The sequence below is a fragment of the Scatophagus argus genome, chromosome 14, assembly GCF_020382885.2.
Source record: "Scatophagus argus isolate fScaArg1 chromosome 14, fScaArg1.pri, whole genome shotgun sequence".
Lineage (NCBI taxonomy): Eukaryota > Metazoa > Chordata > Actinopteri > Scatophagidae > Scatophagus > Scatophagus argus.
In genome coordinates this window covers 7,043,682-7,059,356 of record NC_058506.1, presented here as the reverse complement: position 1 = coordinate 7,059,356, position 15,675 = coordinate 7,043,682, and the positions used below count along the sequence as shown (strand labels likewise).

General features: G+C 38.3%; 1 protein-coding gene across 1 annotated transcript; it reads left to right on the top strand.

Moving 5' to 3' along the window:
* Window positions 1-5,077: 5,077 nt before the first annotated feature.
* hrh2b (histamine receptor H2b) lies at window positions 5,078-11,776 on the top strand. The gene is made up of 3 exons (XM_046411724.1): window positions 5,078-5,178; window positions 9,852-10,712; window positions 11,009-11,776. The coding sequence occupies exons 2-3, from the start codon at window positions 10,092-10,094 to the stop codon at window positions 11,486-11,488; spliced, it is 1,101 nt and encodes a 366-aa protein (XP_046267680.1). The 5' UTR covers window positions 5,078-5,178; window positions 9,852-10,091; the 3' UTR covers window positions 11,489-11,776.
* The last annotated feature ends 3,899 nt before the right edge of the window (window positions 11,777-15,675 follow it).

Sequence of the window (15,675 nt, the reverse complement as noted above, 5' to 3'; positions counted from 1 at the left end):
ACACAGATAATGTGTGTGAACGCAACTTGAACTCAACATGTGTTCTCACTTTATCTGTCTGGTATAATCAGCTAAGTCAATATAAGCACATTTCTAATGTTTATGCCCTCACCACATAACATCCCATAAAGATTAGATTTAGTTGTAGATTTTTGTGTCGCCCTGTTAGGAATATGAAATTAGGTCAAATATAGGGCTAACAAACTCAATTTGGTTTATTTAATAAAGTGCTACATCAAAAATTGGCAATGAAGTGGGAGAAAACAGTGTGTGTGTGCTTCCATGCAATGTAAGTAGGTGCTACACAAACAGCATACATTTGTCTGTACTCAGGGAGCTAATATGCAATTAGATTATATCATGGGATGGCCGGGATGCACTGAGACAGCATGGTTGTCAAGTCTGCATGATCACATTCATGAGTTGTAGCTGTGTGACCTCATTATTTATGGACAAACAGCTCCTGCAGATACACGCCAAATGTGGCAACAAATTCAGTAGCTATGCCAAGTTTCCGGTCAGCAGCGAAACTATGGAGATGATTTCCGTTCCCGTGTCAGTACATGTTTGTCAGTTAATATGAGTGTATTTTGTTAACATGCAACCTCTTTTATGCTTTTATATCCCCCAAATATGAAATCTTTCCTTTCCTGTTTCTTTATACGGAAACATTGCTGCCTTTTTGATTCACAGACAAAAATAATGACTCATTTTGACGTGGACATGGACTGGCAGTGTTCCGCGGGGGCAAAGAGGGGTGGAAGAGGGTAGATTGGGGTTTGCTCTCACTCCTCCTCCCAGGGTCAAGTGTCCTGCAGAGGGGCTTCAGAGGAGCAGTAATCCACGAGATATCAGAGAGCGGCTTCCCCCGTAATGGAAATGTAATATGACAGAACACAATGGAAAAGGAAGGAGAAAGAACTGGTTGAATTTATATACAACAGAGCAGGAAATTGCATGGGGTTTTTATATAGCCTTGAACGTGTTTTAATTTGACTTAGTAATCCTGCATAACACAGATAACAATTTCCAGTCTCATCTGTATATTCTGTTTCCATCATGTTGAACGTGACGGATAAAGGTGTGTAAACGCATTGATGGTGGAACATATCACACTCTCACTGATTTCACTGCGGTTTTGAATGAATCATATGATCACTGGATATCACAGATCACTTTACTGTCTTTATTAAACAAAGAATACAAAATCAAGAAGTGGTTTGTTTTTCAAAAATGTGTCTTACTTCTTTGAAAAATGTGGAGCAAAACATTCCATATGTGGTAATGACTTCCTTTACTGCCCCAAGAGGATAATTCATTTGGCTGACAAGGATCATAATCAAACAATGATAAAACACACGTACACATAATGCAAACAAACGGTTATTGTGCAACAACAGCTTAAAACTTTAAACCTTCCATTGATAAATATGTAGCAACAGCTCCAGTGACGCAGGTCTTATCATTTATTTTGTGTTACTTGTTTGTTTAGGTCAGTCTGTTTTTTAACTTTTGAACCGCATCTGATGTATGCTCCCAGTCTGTAGCTTTAGTCCTAATTTTTCCAGTCCTAAAGCCACAGTGCAGAATAAACATTTAAAAAAGGGCAGAGAAAAGGAAGTTCTGGACCTTGATACTTTTGAGAGGTGAGCAAAGCTATGTTGATTAGAAATATTCTTTGTAAGCATATTGTAATTTATTTTAGAAGAATATTATATTATAAAATTATATTATATTATGTTTGTCAATTATCAATTTATCAATCAATACAGCTCATCCTGAGGGGAACATGTACCAAACTGCATGGGAGTCCATCCAATAACTGTTGAGATATTTCAATAAAAAACAAAAATGTACACCACAAATAAGCAGGATTCATCCTGTGTGAAACATGAATGTCTGTACCAAATTTCCATCCATCCATGTGCTGTACTGCTTTATCCATCAGGGTCAAGAGGGAGGTGGAGCCTATCCCAGCTAACTTTGGGCAAGACGTGGGATACACCCTGGGCTGGTTACCAGTCACTCACAGGGCCAACACACACAGACAGATGGTCACGCACACACTCACACCTAGGGGGCAATGTAGAGTAGCCAGTTAACCTAATGTGCATGTTTTTGGGAGTGTGGGAGGAAGCCGGAGTACCAGGAGAAACCTGTACCCACGCAGGCACAGGGAGAACATGCAAACTCCACACAGAAGGGCCCAGACCAGGATTCGAACCTGGAACCCTCTTGCTGTGAGGCTGCAATGCTAACCATGGCTTTACCAAATTTCATGGCAGTCAATTTCAGGGTTGTTCAGACATTTTAAATGTCAACCAAAGACTTTAGGATGCATCATTTGAAAGCTGAAAAATCGTGTTTTGTCCCTTACAGACGTCAAAATTTTTTGCTAAGTGAAATAAAAAAAAGTCAGGGTATCACCAAAGTCATCCACTATCCTCTGGTATCTGGAGGATGGGAAAGGAATATCAGTAGAAAGTATTATGGAAATCCAGTAGTCTTTTAGATGTTTCGGCAAGAACCAGTCTTTTTTTTTATTTGATTTAGAAGACAGCTTTGATGATAGAAGAAAGTCTGGATTTGGAAGTGCAGCAACATGAAACAGGTCAGACCAGAGGCCTTGAAACAGTGAGAAAAAGCTTGTTAGTCAGAAACATCACTTGAGGCTCACTCACATCTTGTTAGCACACGAGTGTGAATGAGTATGATTGACAGACAACACAGCTGGAAGGCCTTTTTAATTCGTCTTCATGGCTGAGAAGAATCAAATTCTACGGCCAGAATAATCTAAGTCTGCTCTCCTGCAGTACACATATACACATTCATCACTTGTGTACAAAGCATACTGATATACAACCAAAACTCCTATAAGCATGCAACCGTATATTATCGGGTTATTAATGTTGATCCTTTAATGATTTATTTTTCTCAGAGTAGGGCTCACTGTACTGACTGGGAGTTTAATCTATGAACATCATATGCATTCATGGAAAATCCTAAATAACAAACTAATTAGTAACTATACTGTAGTTGTCAAATAAATGCAGAAAAGAAAAAAAAGTACAATATTTCTGTGTGAGAACATTTATTTAGTAACATTTGACCACTACCCACACAATCCACGATGTACTACCCACTTATGTCCAGCAGGAGGAAGGAAAGAGTTTTTTTCAGCCTGTTACCAAAGTATCCACATCAACAAACAAAAAAATAAAGACGGGGTGCTTGTGGTTTTGTCATATTTCAAATGCATAATATAATGGAAAAGAATGTAACTGCAGAGTTTTTAAAGTTATCATGATGCGAGTCAAAATTGAGTGACACAGTCACACTGCCTGCTAACTGCTTCTTTATTACAAAATAAATCTGAATTCATTTCTGATTTCGATCTTAGTTTGCTTCATGCTAACTACCGTGTTGTGTCTTTTGGTTGTGAGGTGTGTTGACTCTTTTACTGGAGGTAATGAACCTTGCATAAATTCAAGATATTAGATTTATGGCACAAACAAATAAAGTTGAAAAACAAAATGCCCTCATCATGTAGAGATGCAGCCGTGAAGGATGAGATCATGCAAACGATGGTTCCCACTTCTTCTTTTTTTTATCTTCTAGATTATAATACCAAGATTCAAACAATTCTCTGACTGAATATTTATGTCTGGGCAAGTACATCCAAATTGATCAGATTAGTTCACTTGATTACAGACCCCTTCTTCCAACTAACACTATATTTTTAGTGTTTAAGCTGCCCTTCTCTTGTGAAATTTGTCTTCGTTACCCCGTTGACCTAGCACACTGCTATTTCTAGTAGAACAAATAGTCTTACCAGCCTCAGTGATTCTCAGGCCTTCTCCTCCTCCCTTGCTACATGATTTTATGGCTCCCTTTGGGACTGAGGATATTAATATTCCATCCACGCTGGTCTTCACTTTTTTAACCCTTTTTAATCATGCATTTAAAACAACAGGAAAACTTGATAGAAATGTGTATGTGCAAACAACTAACTAGCTATGCAAGTGATTTCAGTGGCAGATATAGTTGGACTACCTGGAGGCACTTTTCTGGAAGATGGTGACACAACCTCCAAGTTACTCATGTTATTGATCAATCCTTTTAGCCTGAATAATTATTCAAACCTGCTTTAACTGTTAACTTGTTTTCATTTAGAGGCATAAGGGGTGATTTTAGTGCTGGGAAAGTTAAGCCACACTTTGTTTGTTCATTAATTAAAACACATAACACACTTGATAATAACAATATATCACACGTGTGTGTGTGTTATAACATAACATATAATTTCATGTTTAAAAGTCGTATGGATGTTTTTGACAAGCTATAAACTGAAAGACCGACTGATGGGAGATCTAATACACTAAGATTGTCTGTGCTAGTTTATACACACCTCAACAATTAAGTGTAATAAGGACTCAGTAAGCCTATCAATGCTTGTTAATCCTCTGTAATTCAGCACTGATTCTTTTAAATGTATTACACTTTACCGACCACCAACAGTGACGCATTATAATGAGGCCTGCATCATTACAGATGCATCAATATGTACTTCACTGTACGTAATATGTACAATGATAACTTGAAGTGACGCTGCATGGACCATTATAGCAGATAAGACGATTTAACTAATTCAATATAAGTCACATCTGTAATGTTTGTCACTTTTAATATAGTGCATCAGAAAGCTTTGTGTGTTTATGAGTATAGTTATAAAGCTTTTTGAATTCATTGTAATGCATTATGCCTCCTTCCATAACGCATTCTACAAGTGGTCTTCACGGAAAATGTTGCTGATTCTTGAGATGAAAAATTATCCAGTTTGAAAATACCCTTGTTGGAAGCCGTTGTGGGTCTGACTGTTGGTGGTAAAATAAATTCTCGAGCTAAAACAACAGTGACAGTACTCATGAGCGAACAATTAATGAGTGCATTAGACGTTAAAGTGCATATAGGTTACATGCGTCTGCGCACACATGCCTATGAGAGCAGTGACGGAGAGAGGAAGAGGAGGAGAGGGAGGGAGGAGAAAGAGAGAGAGAGAGAGAGAGAGAGAGAGAGAGAATAGTTTACCCTTAAGCAGGATCAAGGAAACAGAGAAGAACATTCACGAACTGAGAGGCAGGTTGGGATCTGACCACTACTTAAGACAAACCATGTGAGGTGAGTCGACATGTTTTGAGCAACTTTATTTAGGATGTTATGTGGAGAAATAATGCTGAACTTTAACCAAGCTCACACTCTTTTTGAAAGTCCCAAAATCACAAAGATGAAGGTTCACCCAAGTTTGGTGCTTAGACTGTTCAGAATGTCTTGCTTAGTGATTCATTTGTGTTTTGTTACACATTCACATGATGTTAGCAGCCATTTAGGTGGGTGGCTTGGTCTTGATCAGCAGCTGTATATCACAAAATACATTACATACATTTTATTAAGGCAAGCTACATGCTTTTGAATGAGTGGCAGCTGTTAGAACATTACTGCACATTTCAGTTAGCTTGTGGGTTAAAGGTGTAGGTCCTAATCAGGATTTAAGGTCTAGCAATTGTGGTAATGTTAGATGTATCAGTATGTCAAAAACACTTCCAGACGATATTAGAATATTCTGATAACTGTACTTCAGCGATTCCAATTCTGACCTTTTTACTATGTCGCTAGGTTGATTAATTTGTATCTGCATTACTCCCTTGCTGATTTCTTACAGCAGTTCAACATTTGGTTCAGACCTGAAAGTGCAGGTGATTGATATGATTATTAGCCATTGTATGGGAGTTGTTCCAGTAAGCCACAAAGCAATTAGGTGTATGTTTCTGAAAATATGATAATGATCTGCTTAATGGAATCAACACATCCTGGATTAGGTAATGGGGAAGAATATGTTCTCACTTCAGTATGTGGCAGGAAAGAAAGTGGAAGAAGCTTAGTACAAGAGAACAAGGCAAAGAAATGTGTGTCATTCTGGGCCTTTGCATTTTGCCACATTGTTATCATACGTTGTTAACAATTCTGCCTCACCAGATTTCATTTTTCCCATGAAGCCAACCTCTATTGTATTAACACCTCTGTTATATTAACAGCTGCTGAGTAGAAACATAATGTCATATGATGTTATATACGGTGGTCGCTGTAGAGTAGATCATTTGCAGTGTAAAGCAGATGCAAGTCTGATGACACCAGTCTATAAGTCTTAATTGGTAATTATTAATAAACAATAATATCAGGATTTTGATGTGCTGTGTATAACTAAGAGTGCCATTATTAGTTATTAGTGGCAACATGTATGTAGGCGTGCACTGAGTGGGAGCACAGCATGTGGCTTGCACTTTCTGACACACACAGGTACATAATAATACCAGCCTTTCACATTGCATGGATATGTTCAAAGTATTAAATCAAGCTCTAGTCTTATTTAATGCCAGTTCTCTGCAAGTTTGTGTTTTCTGGCACATTCTTCTCATGTCAAGAATTTTTGTTTTGTTTATTTTGCTCCCTCTCCTAGACTGTCTGGGAAGCAAGAAATTAATTATGCAATGAACTGTAAAATGATCTCGGCTCGTCATCGTGGTAATGTGGTGTTGTGTTTCACCTGTTACCTTATAGTGTTGTGGTACATCAGCCAGAAGGCCAAATGAAAGCGGGGGCAAATGCAGATCATTTGCTGCTTTTTGAGTTTTCTGACCACCCTTCACAGCCTCTCTGTCCAGCTCTTTATGTCGGGTGACTGATGGTCCTTACAGCACCAAATGAGAGCAACAGGCTGGCCAGGGACACAGCTCGATCTAAACTCTGTCAGTGCTGAACAAACAAAGTCTCCATGGAAACAGAACATGTCTATTATGCCCCTGAGGGGAATCTATTGACTTTATTAAAAAAAAAAAAAAGAAAAAAATTAAAACCTGGCATTCTCTGAATTTCTGGTATAGCTGAACGAATGCCTACTTTAAATTAATTACACTTACAGCTCAGGAAAACACAGGTTAAAAGCTTCATTTGAGCAGATAAGCTATTAAACTATTGTGAGCACTGGTAACATTTTACAGTACAATACAAAAATGTGAGTGGTTACTAAGGAATGGGGGAAGACCGATCTAATAATTAATGAATCGCTAATGAGTGGTGAAAAATTCCACAAGGACTCCTGTATATAGTAGATAATGAGTTACTTGAGTACAGGCATCCTCTTCATGATTATTAAAAAGCTTAAGCAACTAAATATCTGACTAAAATCAACTTATTCATTACTAATTATTTGTTCAGCAGTCACTCTTTCTGTGCCCCCTTAAATAAAGTGATAGATTTTGAAGTAGTTACTAAGCAGTCCCTCATTATCTCAAAATTACCTTACCATTACTTGGTACTACTACTTTGTAATCTTGGAGGGGAAGTCATGACAACTCATAACAGCTCACTTATCTACTCTGTACTCCTTGATTCCTTGACTCCCAAGAGTTATGCAGGAACTGCTCGTTAATGATTCATTAATAATTGCATCCACCCTCACATGTTCCCTAGTAACTAATCACATTTTTGTGTATTGTATTGTAAAGTTTTGCCAACGTATCAGATAATAACTGTATTTCATGTGAGGCAACATGGCGGGTTACATCAGTGTCATTAAAACAATAGACAAGGGATGTTTGCGTTTGGTTGTTGTTCTTAGAAAGTCCTAACACATATTGTAATCTGGAGAAACAGAATGAAATAATTCAGTCAGTCAGAGCGTTGTTTCCAAACAGTAAAAGTGAGAAAAACTGATTATGTTGTTTCATGCTACTACTCATTTATCTTTGACTTGTGTTCAATTGTAGCAACTTTTGAGCAGGATTTTTTTTCTGTGTGAATTAAAATTTTTAATTAAATCGAATTCATCATTAAAGAAATCAAACACTCCCACAATTTCCTCCAGTCTAGCTTAAACATTATAAATGTCTGTTGCTCTTATCATTGTCATAGTAAACACATTTTATCATATGTGCCGTCACCACAGGGATGGTGTTGTATCTGGAAAACAGTCGCAATCATTGTCACAAAACAAAAGATAAAGCAGTTCCTCAAAGAAGTGGTTATTTGTACTTAACCGCTTGTACAAATTTGACTTATTCTTTCTTAAATATGAATGAACAAGCAATTTGGTTTGTTTAACTGGCGTCATAAAGCTGGAGACAGTGACATGCTGTTATCTGTGCAATCAAACATGTGGCTTTCATGTCACTGTGTTTTTAGAATCATGTTTGGACAGAGAGGTTAATTCAAGTGTGATCCAGTTCTGACGGACATGTGGTACCTGACCCTTCACCAGGAGAAAAACAATCACTCAAGTGTCATGTTTCATAAGATGTTATAGAGATCTGTCTTACTTTAACATCTTATACCTCCCTCTTGCACAAAGACAGAGCGGTTAGAGTTTGGGGTCAATCGTGTGTCAAACAGCGTTTTGACTTAAATTAATTCAGACTCAGTCATATTTTTTGCCAGAAGTTTGAAGACGCTAGCATATATTTAAGCGTTCTTCAAGCAAAGTTTTGTGACAGTTATTTTTTAAAAAACAAATCAGTAGAATATTAATAAAAGTGGTTGCATAATTAAAAATATCCCTCTCTTACAGTGTCATCTATGAGTTTGATGTTGCCTCGACAGCATAACAGAATTAACAACAGTAATTAGAGAATTTGAGCGTGAACTATTGCTCCACATTAAATGTCATCTGTTTTTTATGAGAGTACATCAGATGGCCTTACTGTAATAAGCAGCTGACATGCAGAATGTACACAGTCAAACCAGGCGGTTAGAGATGGACTGTGGTATTACCAGCAGTTTGTAAAACATGACAAAACACAGAATTGCTGAGCTTACTTGAGCCAACTGAAATCCCAATGACTGATGGCATGTAAAGCTTGCTGTCGATGTGAGTGAAACACAAAAAGGAAAAAAGACTGGTGATTTTGGGATGTAGTGTGATGAATGAATGAATAAATAACAACATACACAGCAAAACAGCTGGGGCTTTGAAAGAACACCTGACAGAAAAATGGCAAACGTCTGATAATCCAGATGGATTCTATTCATCCATACTTGGAGTTTAATATTCAACTGAACTGTCTTTCACTTTTGAAAAGAAAAAATAAACGGTTTGAGTGAAGATGTGTGCAGGTCTGTAACATTTTGAAAGTAGTCAAGTTTTACAATAGAGTTTCCAAAAAATAAAAAGGGTACAGTATGTGGTTGAATAAACATTATTTTCCTTTTTTGTCTGGAGAGCTTGGTTTTGTTAACTTTACTTCTTAGACTCGACTGCATGTTGTCTTGAATTAGCCTGAGAGTGTTGCACAATATAGCACAGCTCACTCTTTAGCAGTTTTCTCTCTGTAGTAAATTTTCGTGTCTCCAGGAGACAGCTCAGCAACCTGCCTATACGTTTATACAAGGGCACATTCCCTTTAGCTCTCTCTGTGCTCAGGTCCAGGTCCATTACTTGTTTCATGTGTATCTCCAGACTGGAAGGTGGTCAGGTTGGAGTGGGATAACTTAATAGAAAGCGAAATAGAACCCTCTGCCATGGCTAATTTGTCTCGTTTGGCTTAGCTTTCTGTTGTAAACTCTGTAACAGAAAGCTGTGACTCCAGGCTTTGTGCATACTTTTTCTTTAAATCATTTGACCCTGGCCATTTTTGGTAATTTGACCTTCAACTGGCGACTGTATTTAGACTGTTGATTATATGTGAAGAGGATTATCATTATTTACTTTTACTTTACTTTTGGAACACACAAAAGATAAAATGTCATCTATGTGGAGGCATGTGAATTTTCAAGGAATAACCTTTGTTTTTGTTCACCAGGGAAGTGTTTACTTCAGAGGCCAACAGCAGTGGCACTGTGATAAAAGAGATGGCTGAGAAGTGCTTTCCACTCTATGATCTACTTCTGATACTGATTACCTTTATGCACGGGAACCGTGGAAAGGATCATCTAAAGTGGCATTAGTCAAGACAGGTGGATGAGGGTGGATTAAACATTTTCTACTGTGATACCAACAGCAGCACTGTCTCAGTGCCCCAGTGCCTGCAGAGGAGGTCACCATGATCTCTACAGCTACCCGCTGGCTGTTCCTGGTGTCTTTTATCATTCTGACCATTGGTGGGAACGTGCTGGTATGTTTGGCTGTAGGGCTCAGCCGTCGACTTTGGCGCATTGCTAACTGCTTCGTGGTGTCGCTGGCAGTGACAGATCTCCTGCTCGGCCTGCTGGTGCTGCCCTTGTCTGCTACTGTGGAACTGCGAAGTGGAAAATGGCCCTTCGGAGGAGCGCTGTGTAACATCTACATCTCACTGGATGTCTTACTGTGTTCGTCCTCCATCCTGACCCTTCTGGCCATCAGCGTGGACCGGTACCTAGCCATTTCAGCTCCCCTTAGCTACTCCTGGAGAGTAACCCCTGTAAGGGTGACACTGGCCATAATCGCCATCTGGGCCTTGTCACTGGCTGTGTCCTTTGTGCCCATCCACCTGGGCTGGAACACAGCAGACTACCGAGTGCAGCACTTGGACTGGGGCATGGGGGATGAGGACAAGGAGGGACGTTACTGCCTGTTTGAATGGAATAACAACTATGTTCTTATTTATGCCGTTGGCACATTTTACCTGCCTCTGCTGATTATGTGTGGAATGTATCTTTGCATATTCAGAGTGGCAAGAGAGCAGGTCAGTGTTTATTTTCATTTTGTAAATCATGCTGTGGTGGGATTAAAAAAAGGTCATGACCTAAGGCCTGCATTACTTTTAGCACCTGTCTGAGGCTATTTTGGAAATCAAGACAAAAAAGGATTTCATACAGTTTAGCGGAAACTAACATTTGCAGCATTTGTTAAGATAACATTCACAAAGTCATATTTACTTGCATTGCTGAATTAAATCCTTTATTATCAGACCGGTGAGTGAGCTCATCTCATATTCTGTGTCCTCTGGCTCTCTAACCTTTTCTTTACCAATCTTTTCAGGTGCGGCGTATTCGTGCTGCCACTCCATCATTTGCACGCACAGCATCAACTACAGCCATAGCCCGAGAGCACAAAGCCACAGTGACCCTGGCAGCTGTACTGGGAGCCTTTGTCATCTGCTGGTTCCCCTACTTCACCTTTTTCACCTGTGTGGCCATAAAGGAGGAGAAAAACCCCCCTAATACGCTCCACTCTGTGGTCCTGTGGCTGGGCTATTTTAACTCAGCTCTGAACCCCATCCTGTATCCGGCCTTCAACAAGGATTTCCGCAGGGCCTACGCAGAGCTGCTTCGCTGCAGAGGACTGTCTCACAGAAAGTTGCAGCTTACTTGCATGTCTGTGCATAAACGATTGACCTTTACTAACAGACAAAGAGTTTCCAAACAGTCTGAGAAACAGATGTACACAGTTAAGAAAGAAACTGAGGGGGAGATCCTCACCCTGCATGAGAGAAATGGTATCGTTGATGAGCCAAGCTGAAATGCTGTGAATATACCACTGGATTGTACACTGACAGCAAAAGGTTTCAGATGAGGGACCGTCCAAGCTATAGTTCATTCTGGCCCTCTTACATACGTACATTTTATTTTCACATACATATTATACATACATATATATGCAATTTATTGTCATTCTTACACCCACACATTTGTATTCTGATACTTTTGCATTTTCACTCACATGTTCATATATTTTCAGTCAGCACTGAAAGCAAAGCAGTCCTGGTAGGAGTTGGCTTTGGGAAATCATGAGATGTAGTTTAAATAGCAGATTGTGGTGGATGGATGGTCAAAACACAAAACTTTCATCCTTTCACACTTTTGCATGCATTGTTATATTGCTGACTTATTTTTTAAAGACTTTAAAGATGATTTATTTACTTTCTAGTTTGGTTAGGATTAGGCAACAAAACTACTTGACAAGCTGATGGTTTGGGTTAAAACAGACCCTTTTACACCATTAACTATGTGTTAGAAAGACAAAATTCTGAAGACTTAAAGACTTCAAATTTTTTCTATAACCAAAGTCAAGGTGGAAACAAAATACAAACAGTGCATGTAACAGACTGAGCAACAAGAGATAAAAATAAGGAAATAAATGAATAACTAAAAGTTCAGAGGGCTACAGTCAAAGCTTGTTTGATTTTAAACACATCATTTCTGTCAATGTATGTTAACTCATACATCAAGATGAAAAACAGTGGTCTGGCATTAATAGGTCTACATTTGTGGATAAAATGTTTAGTCATAATAATGAGGTAATTGTATATCATTTCCCTGACAGTCCTGAAGGCTATCTTCTCCCATGTGTCCCCAGAAGTCTTGTATAAATATTTCATGGTTTGAGATTGACTTCCTGCTCAAGGAGGAACTTCCAGTATCAGTAATGGCTTCCTAAAAAGATAAGGCAAAACACATGCATGTAGCATCAAATGTATATGTGTAGGCTGATTTGTGTGCATGTGTGTGTGTGTGTGTGTGTGTGTGTGTGTGTGAACTTGTAAATATATCTAAGTGAGAGTGAAAACAAGTGTATGTGTTGAAAATCTGAGTATAACTATATGTGCGTGAATATATGTTTATGAGAGTATTAGCATGAATTATTGCTGTACGAGCCTTCACTTGTAAATCAAAAACTTGCTCCAATATTTACAATACCAAATTAGCTTGTAGTGTGTAGTGCCAATGATGATACAATTGTGTAAAACTCAGCAATGCACACATCATGACCGCACTGAATACAAGGTTGTACATAAAGTCCATGCATCAAAGGTGCCCTCTATTCTCTTGATTACATTCAGTAAAATTAAAAACGTTCAGCAGTATAATTTAAAATAAAGATTAGGCAGAGCACATCGGAGTGGAATGAATGGATGACTCAGTAAGTTTCCCAGCATACTGCATGGAGACACAGGTGGTTAAAAGTTTGCAAATTGTTTATTTTCTCTCGCCTCAAACCCTGTCAGTGAGAGTAAATAAGTGACCAGTAAGTTGATTTGATATGTAGAATATGTGTATGTTTGACTTAACCCAAACTGGGTGACCTTAATGACTTCCTGGATGTTTCAACAGTCTAACTGCAACTCAACAAACCATCCAGGCAAAGCACATGTACTTATGTAACTTATGATGAAGACCACCTGGATTAAAGAAGTCACATGATTTAGGATTAAACTGCAAGTCCAGCAAGTCTGGCTTACTTTTTAAGCTGCTACCACACGCTGCATCACAATGTAAATAAAGTCCACAAAATTAGTGTTACAACTTTTCATTTTGTATGTTTTGCTTGGATTGGATCAACTGACACTGACATTTTAAATATCCTGAAATATGTACTGCAACCCAGTGACACTTCTGCTCAGTGGTGGATGAGGAGGAGAAAAGATGAGGAATATAAATGGAATCTACTTGACAAATTGTGAAAGATAGCACTGAGGTGGAACATTAGAACAAGATCACACTGACAGATGTGATACCAATTAATACTCATTTGCCTTTATTTCTTTTATCATTAACTGATATATTTTAATAATAATAATTGATTTGATTTCTTCATTTAAAGGCAGAATGATACACATGTATGTATTTATTCATTGCTTTCTCAACCATTTTATTCTTAAGATCATTAATGTATTGCAGATACTGTACTTAATACGAAATAATAATACGTCATGTCTGCTTTATTTGCTATCTATCTGGAATTTTAATGAAGATAATTAATGGTAATGTGCAGACAAGACAAGACAAGACAAGCTGAGTGTGACTGTAACGAAGTCTTGTGTGAACCTCAGCGGTGCCAGTAGCTGAACTAGACTGATACAGTAGGTTGAAACAAGGAAAGGGAATGAAACCCCAAGTGAGATGAATTGATGACTTGTCTCAACTTTGTGAAAGAGGATTTGTTGCTGAGGAGGAGAAATAAGATCACACTTACTTTCTTGAATATGGCATCTGAAACTGGAAGTGATCAAGCCAGCAGCCCCACAGCAACATGTGAAATGGAAGTAATAAATATTAACTCCAATTCAGGTCTTGTGGCAGAAGAGTAAAACATCAAAATGTGGATGCAGGACCATTTATAGGAAGCATTAAATGCAACTGACTCCTTTGAACTAAAGACAATGAATCTGTAATTCTCTTGCCTGTCACGTTCAGTACGTCTCAGCACACTGAAGGTCTCATATGTCTGCGACATGGATGTAAAAGAGCTGTCTCTACAAAATTCTGGAATCCATCAGAGGAGACTGTGTGGCTTTATTTACACACACACCAAGGCTGACTTTGTGCAGACATGGAAAGTGTGAATAGGCTGCAGTCACTTCTGTAATGTAAATTGCACAGACATGACAAAGTGACTTCCTGGTGCGTCTGCTGATCGGCACAGTAATACCAAGCCTCCAGAAAATAACTGCTCACAGCCAAGAAATAGTTACAGCACATACTTCCCTGCAAAAAATTGTGTTTATGTGACTTATTTTGATAGGTGCATTCTTGAATTTTGAACAGGAGCTGTTTCCAGGTCTTTATGCTGAACTACACGTCCAACTTTATAGTCAGCATACAAACATGACAGTAGTATTGATGTTCTGACCTCAAAATCAGCAAGAAAGCAATTAAGCATGATTCTGTAAATGTTGAATTATTCCTTTAGATTGAAATACTCCATGAAAAGAGATTAATACAGTTGTTCACTACAGACTAGTCATTGCACTACCATGATGGGTAGGTCTAAATACTTGCTTATTGTTTTAACTATTCAAACAAGATGAAATCTTAAATTCATCCCGAAACTGTTTTTTACCAGTGGTCCTCAACAAAATGAGTGACAGACTCAAGTGATTCATCTATCACAGGTCCATATTATTACATGTATAAAAAGAAAGTCATTGTGTAGGTATTAATCATACAAATCTCTGTGCCATATGATTCATTAGTTCTGGCTTAAAATTCATTTAAAATGGCAAGTGCATCTGTACATGTTTGATGGTAATGCGCTGCCACTGATCCTGGACTGAACCCCAGAAAAATAAAAAGAAAAAAATGAATAATGGCAAAAATAAAATAAACCACTATTGATTTTGCAATCCCAAGATAGTCAAGCCACATGACAGAATTGTCTTCACTGTCTGCTATATGTAGTGGGACCAAAAATGTGTCGTATTAAAGCTGAGCTAAGAGACTATATACCCACAGTGATTGTAGGCCGTGTGCGTCATCATGTGCTTCATAAAACCAGATTGCTCACTCAGAAGTGTGCTAATCCAGTATTGTGCTTGTCTCCTTGTTTATGTAAGGACTGAGCTGAGATGTTGACTCTTTTATTTTCATAGTGGGTATCTCTATTTACTTTTATATCACTGTCTCCTATCTTACATCTCTAAAATCCCAAACCAGCTGTTTCACAGAACAGCTCAGCGTCAGTAGCTGCATCATTATTATTTGGAGTGTGCCTCTGAGGGTACAGTTCTTTATTCATGTTAATTGAACCCAGAGCATTCAGACGTAGCTACAGTGTTTACAGTGTAAATAATCCAACAGTAGGGATAGATTCTGCTTTTAAGATTGCCATTTCAGTGTGATTACAGCATGAGACTTTGCGCACCAGAAAGCAGAAACAGCATCACATTTCTGTATGTTGTATGTGCCACTTCCAAGTAAAGTTAAATC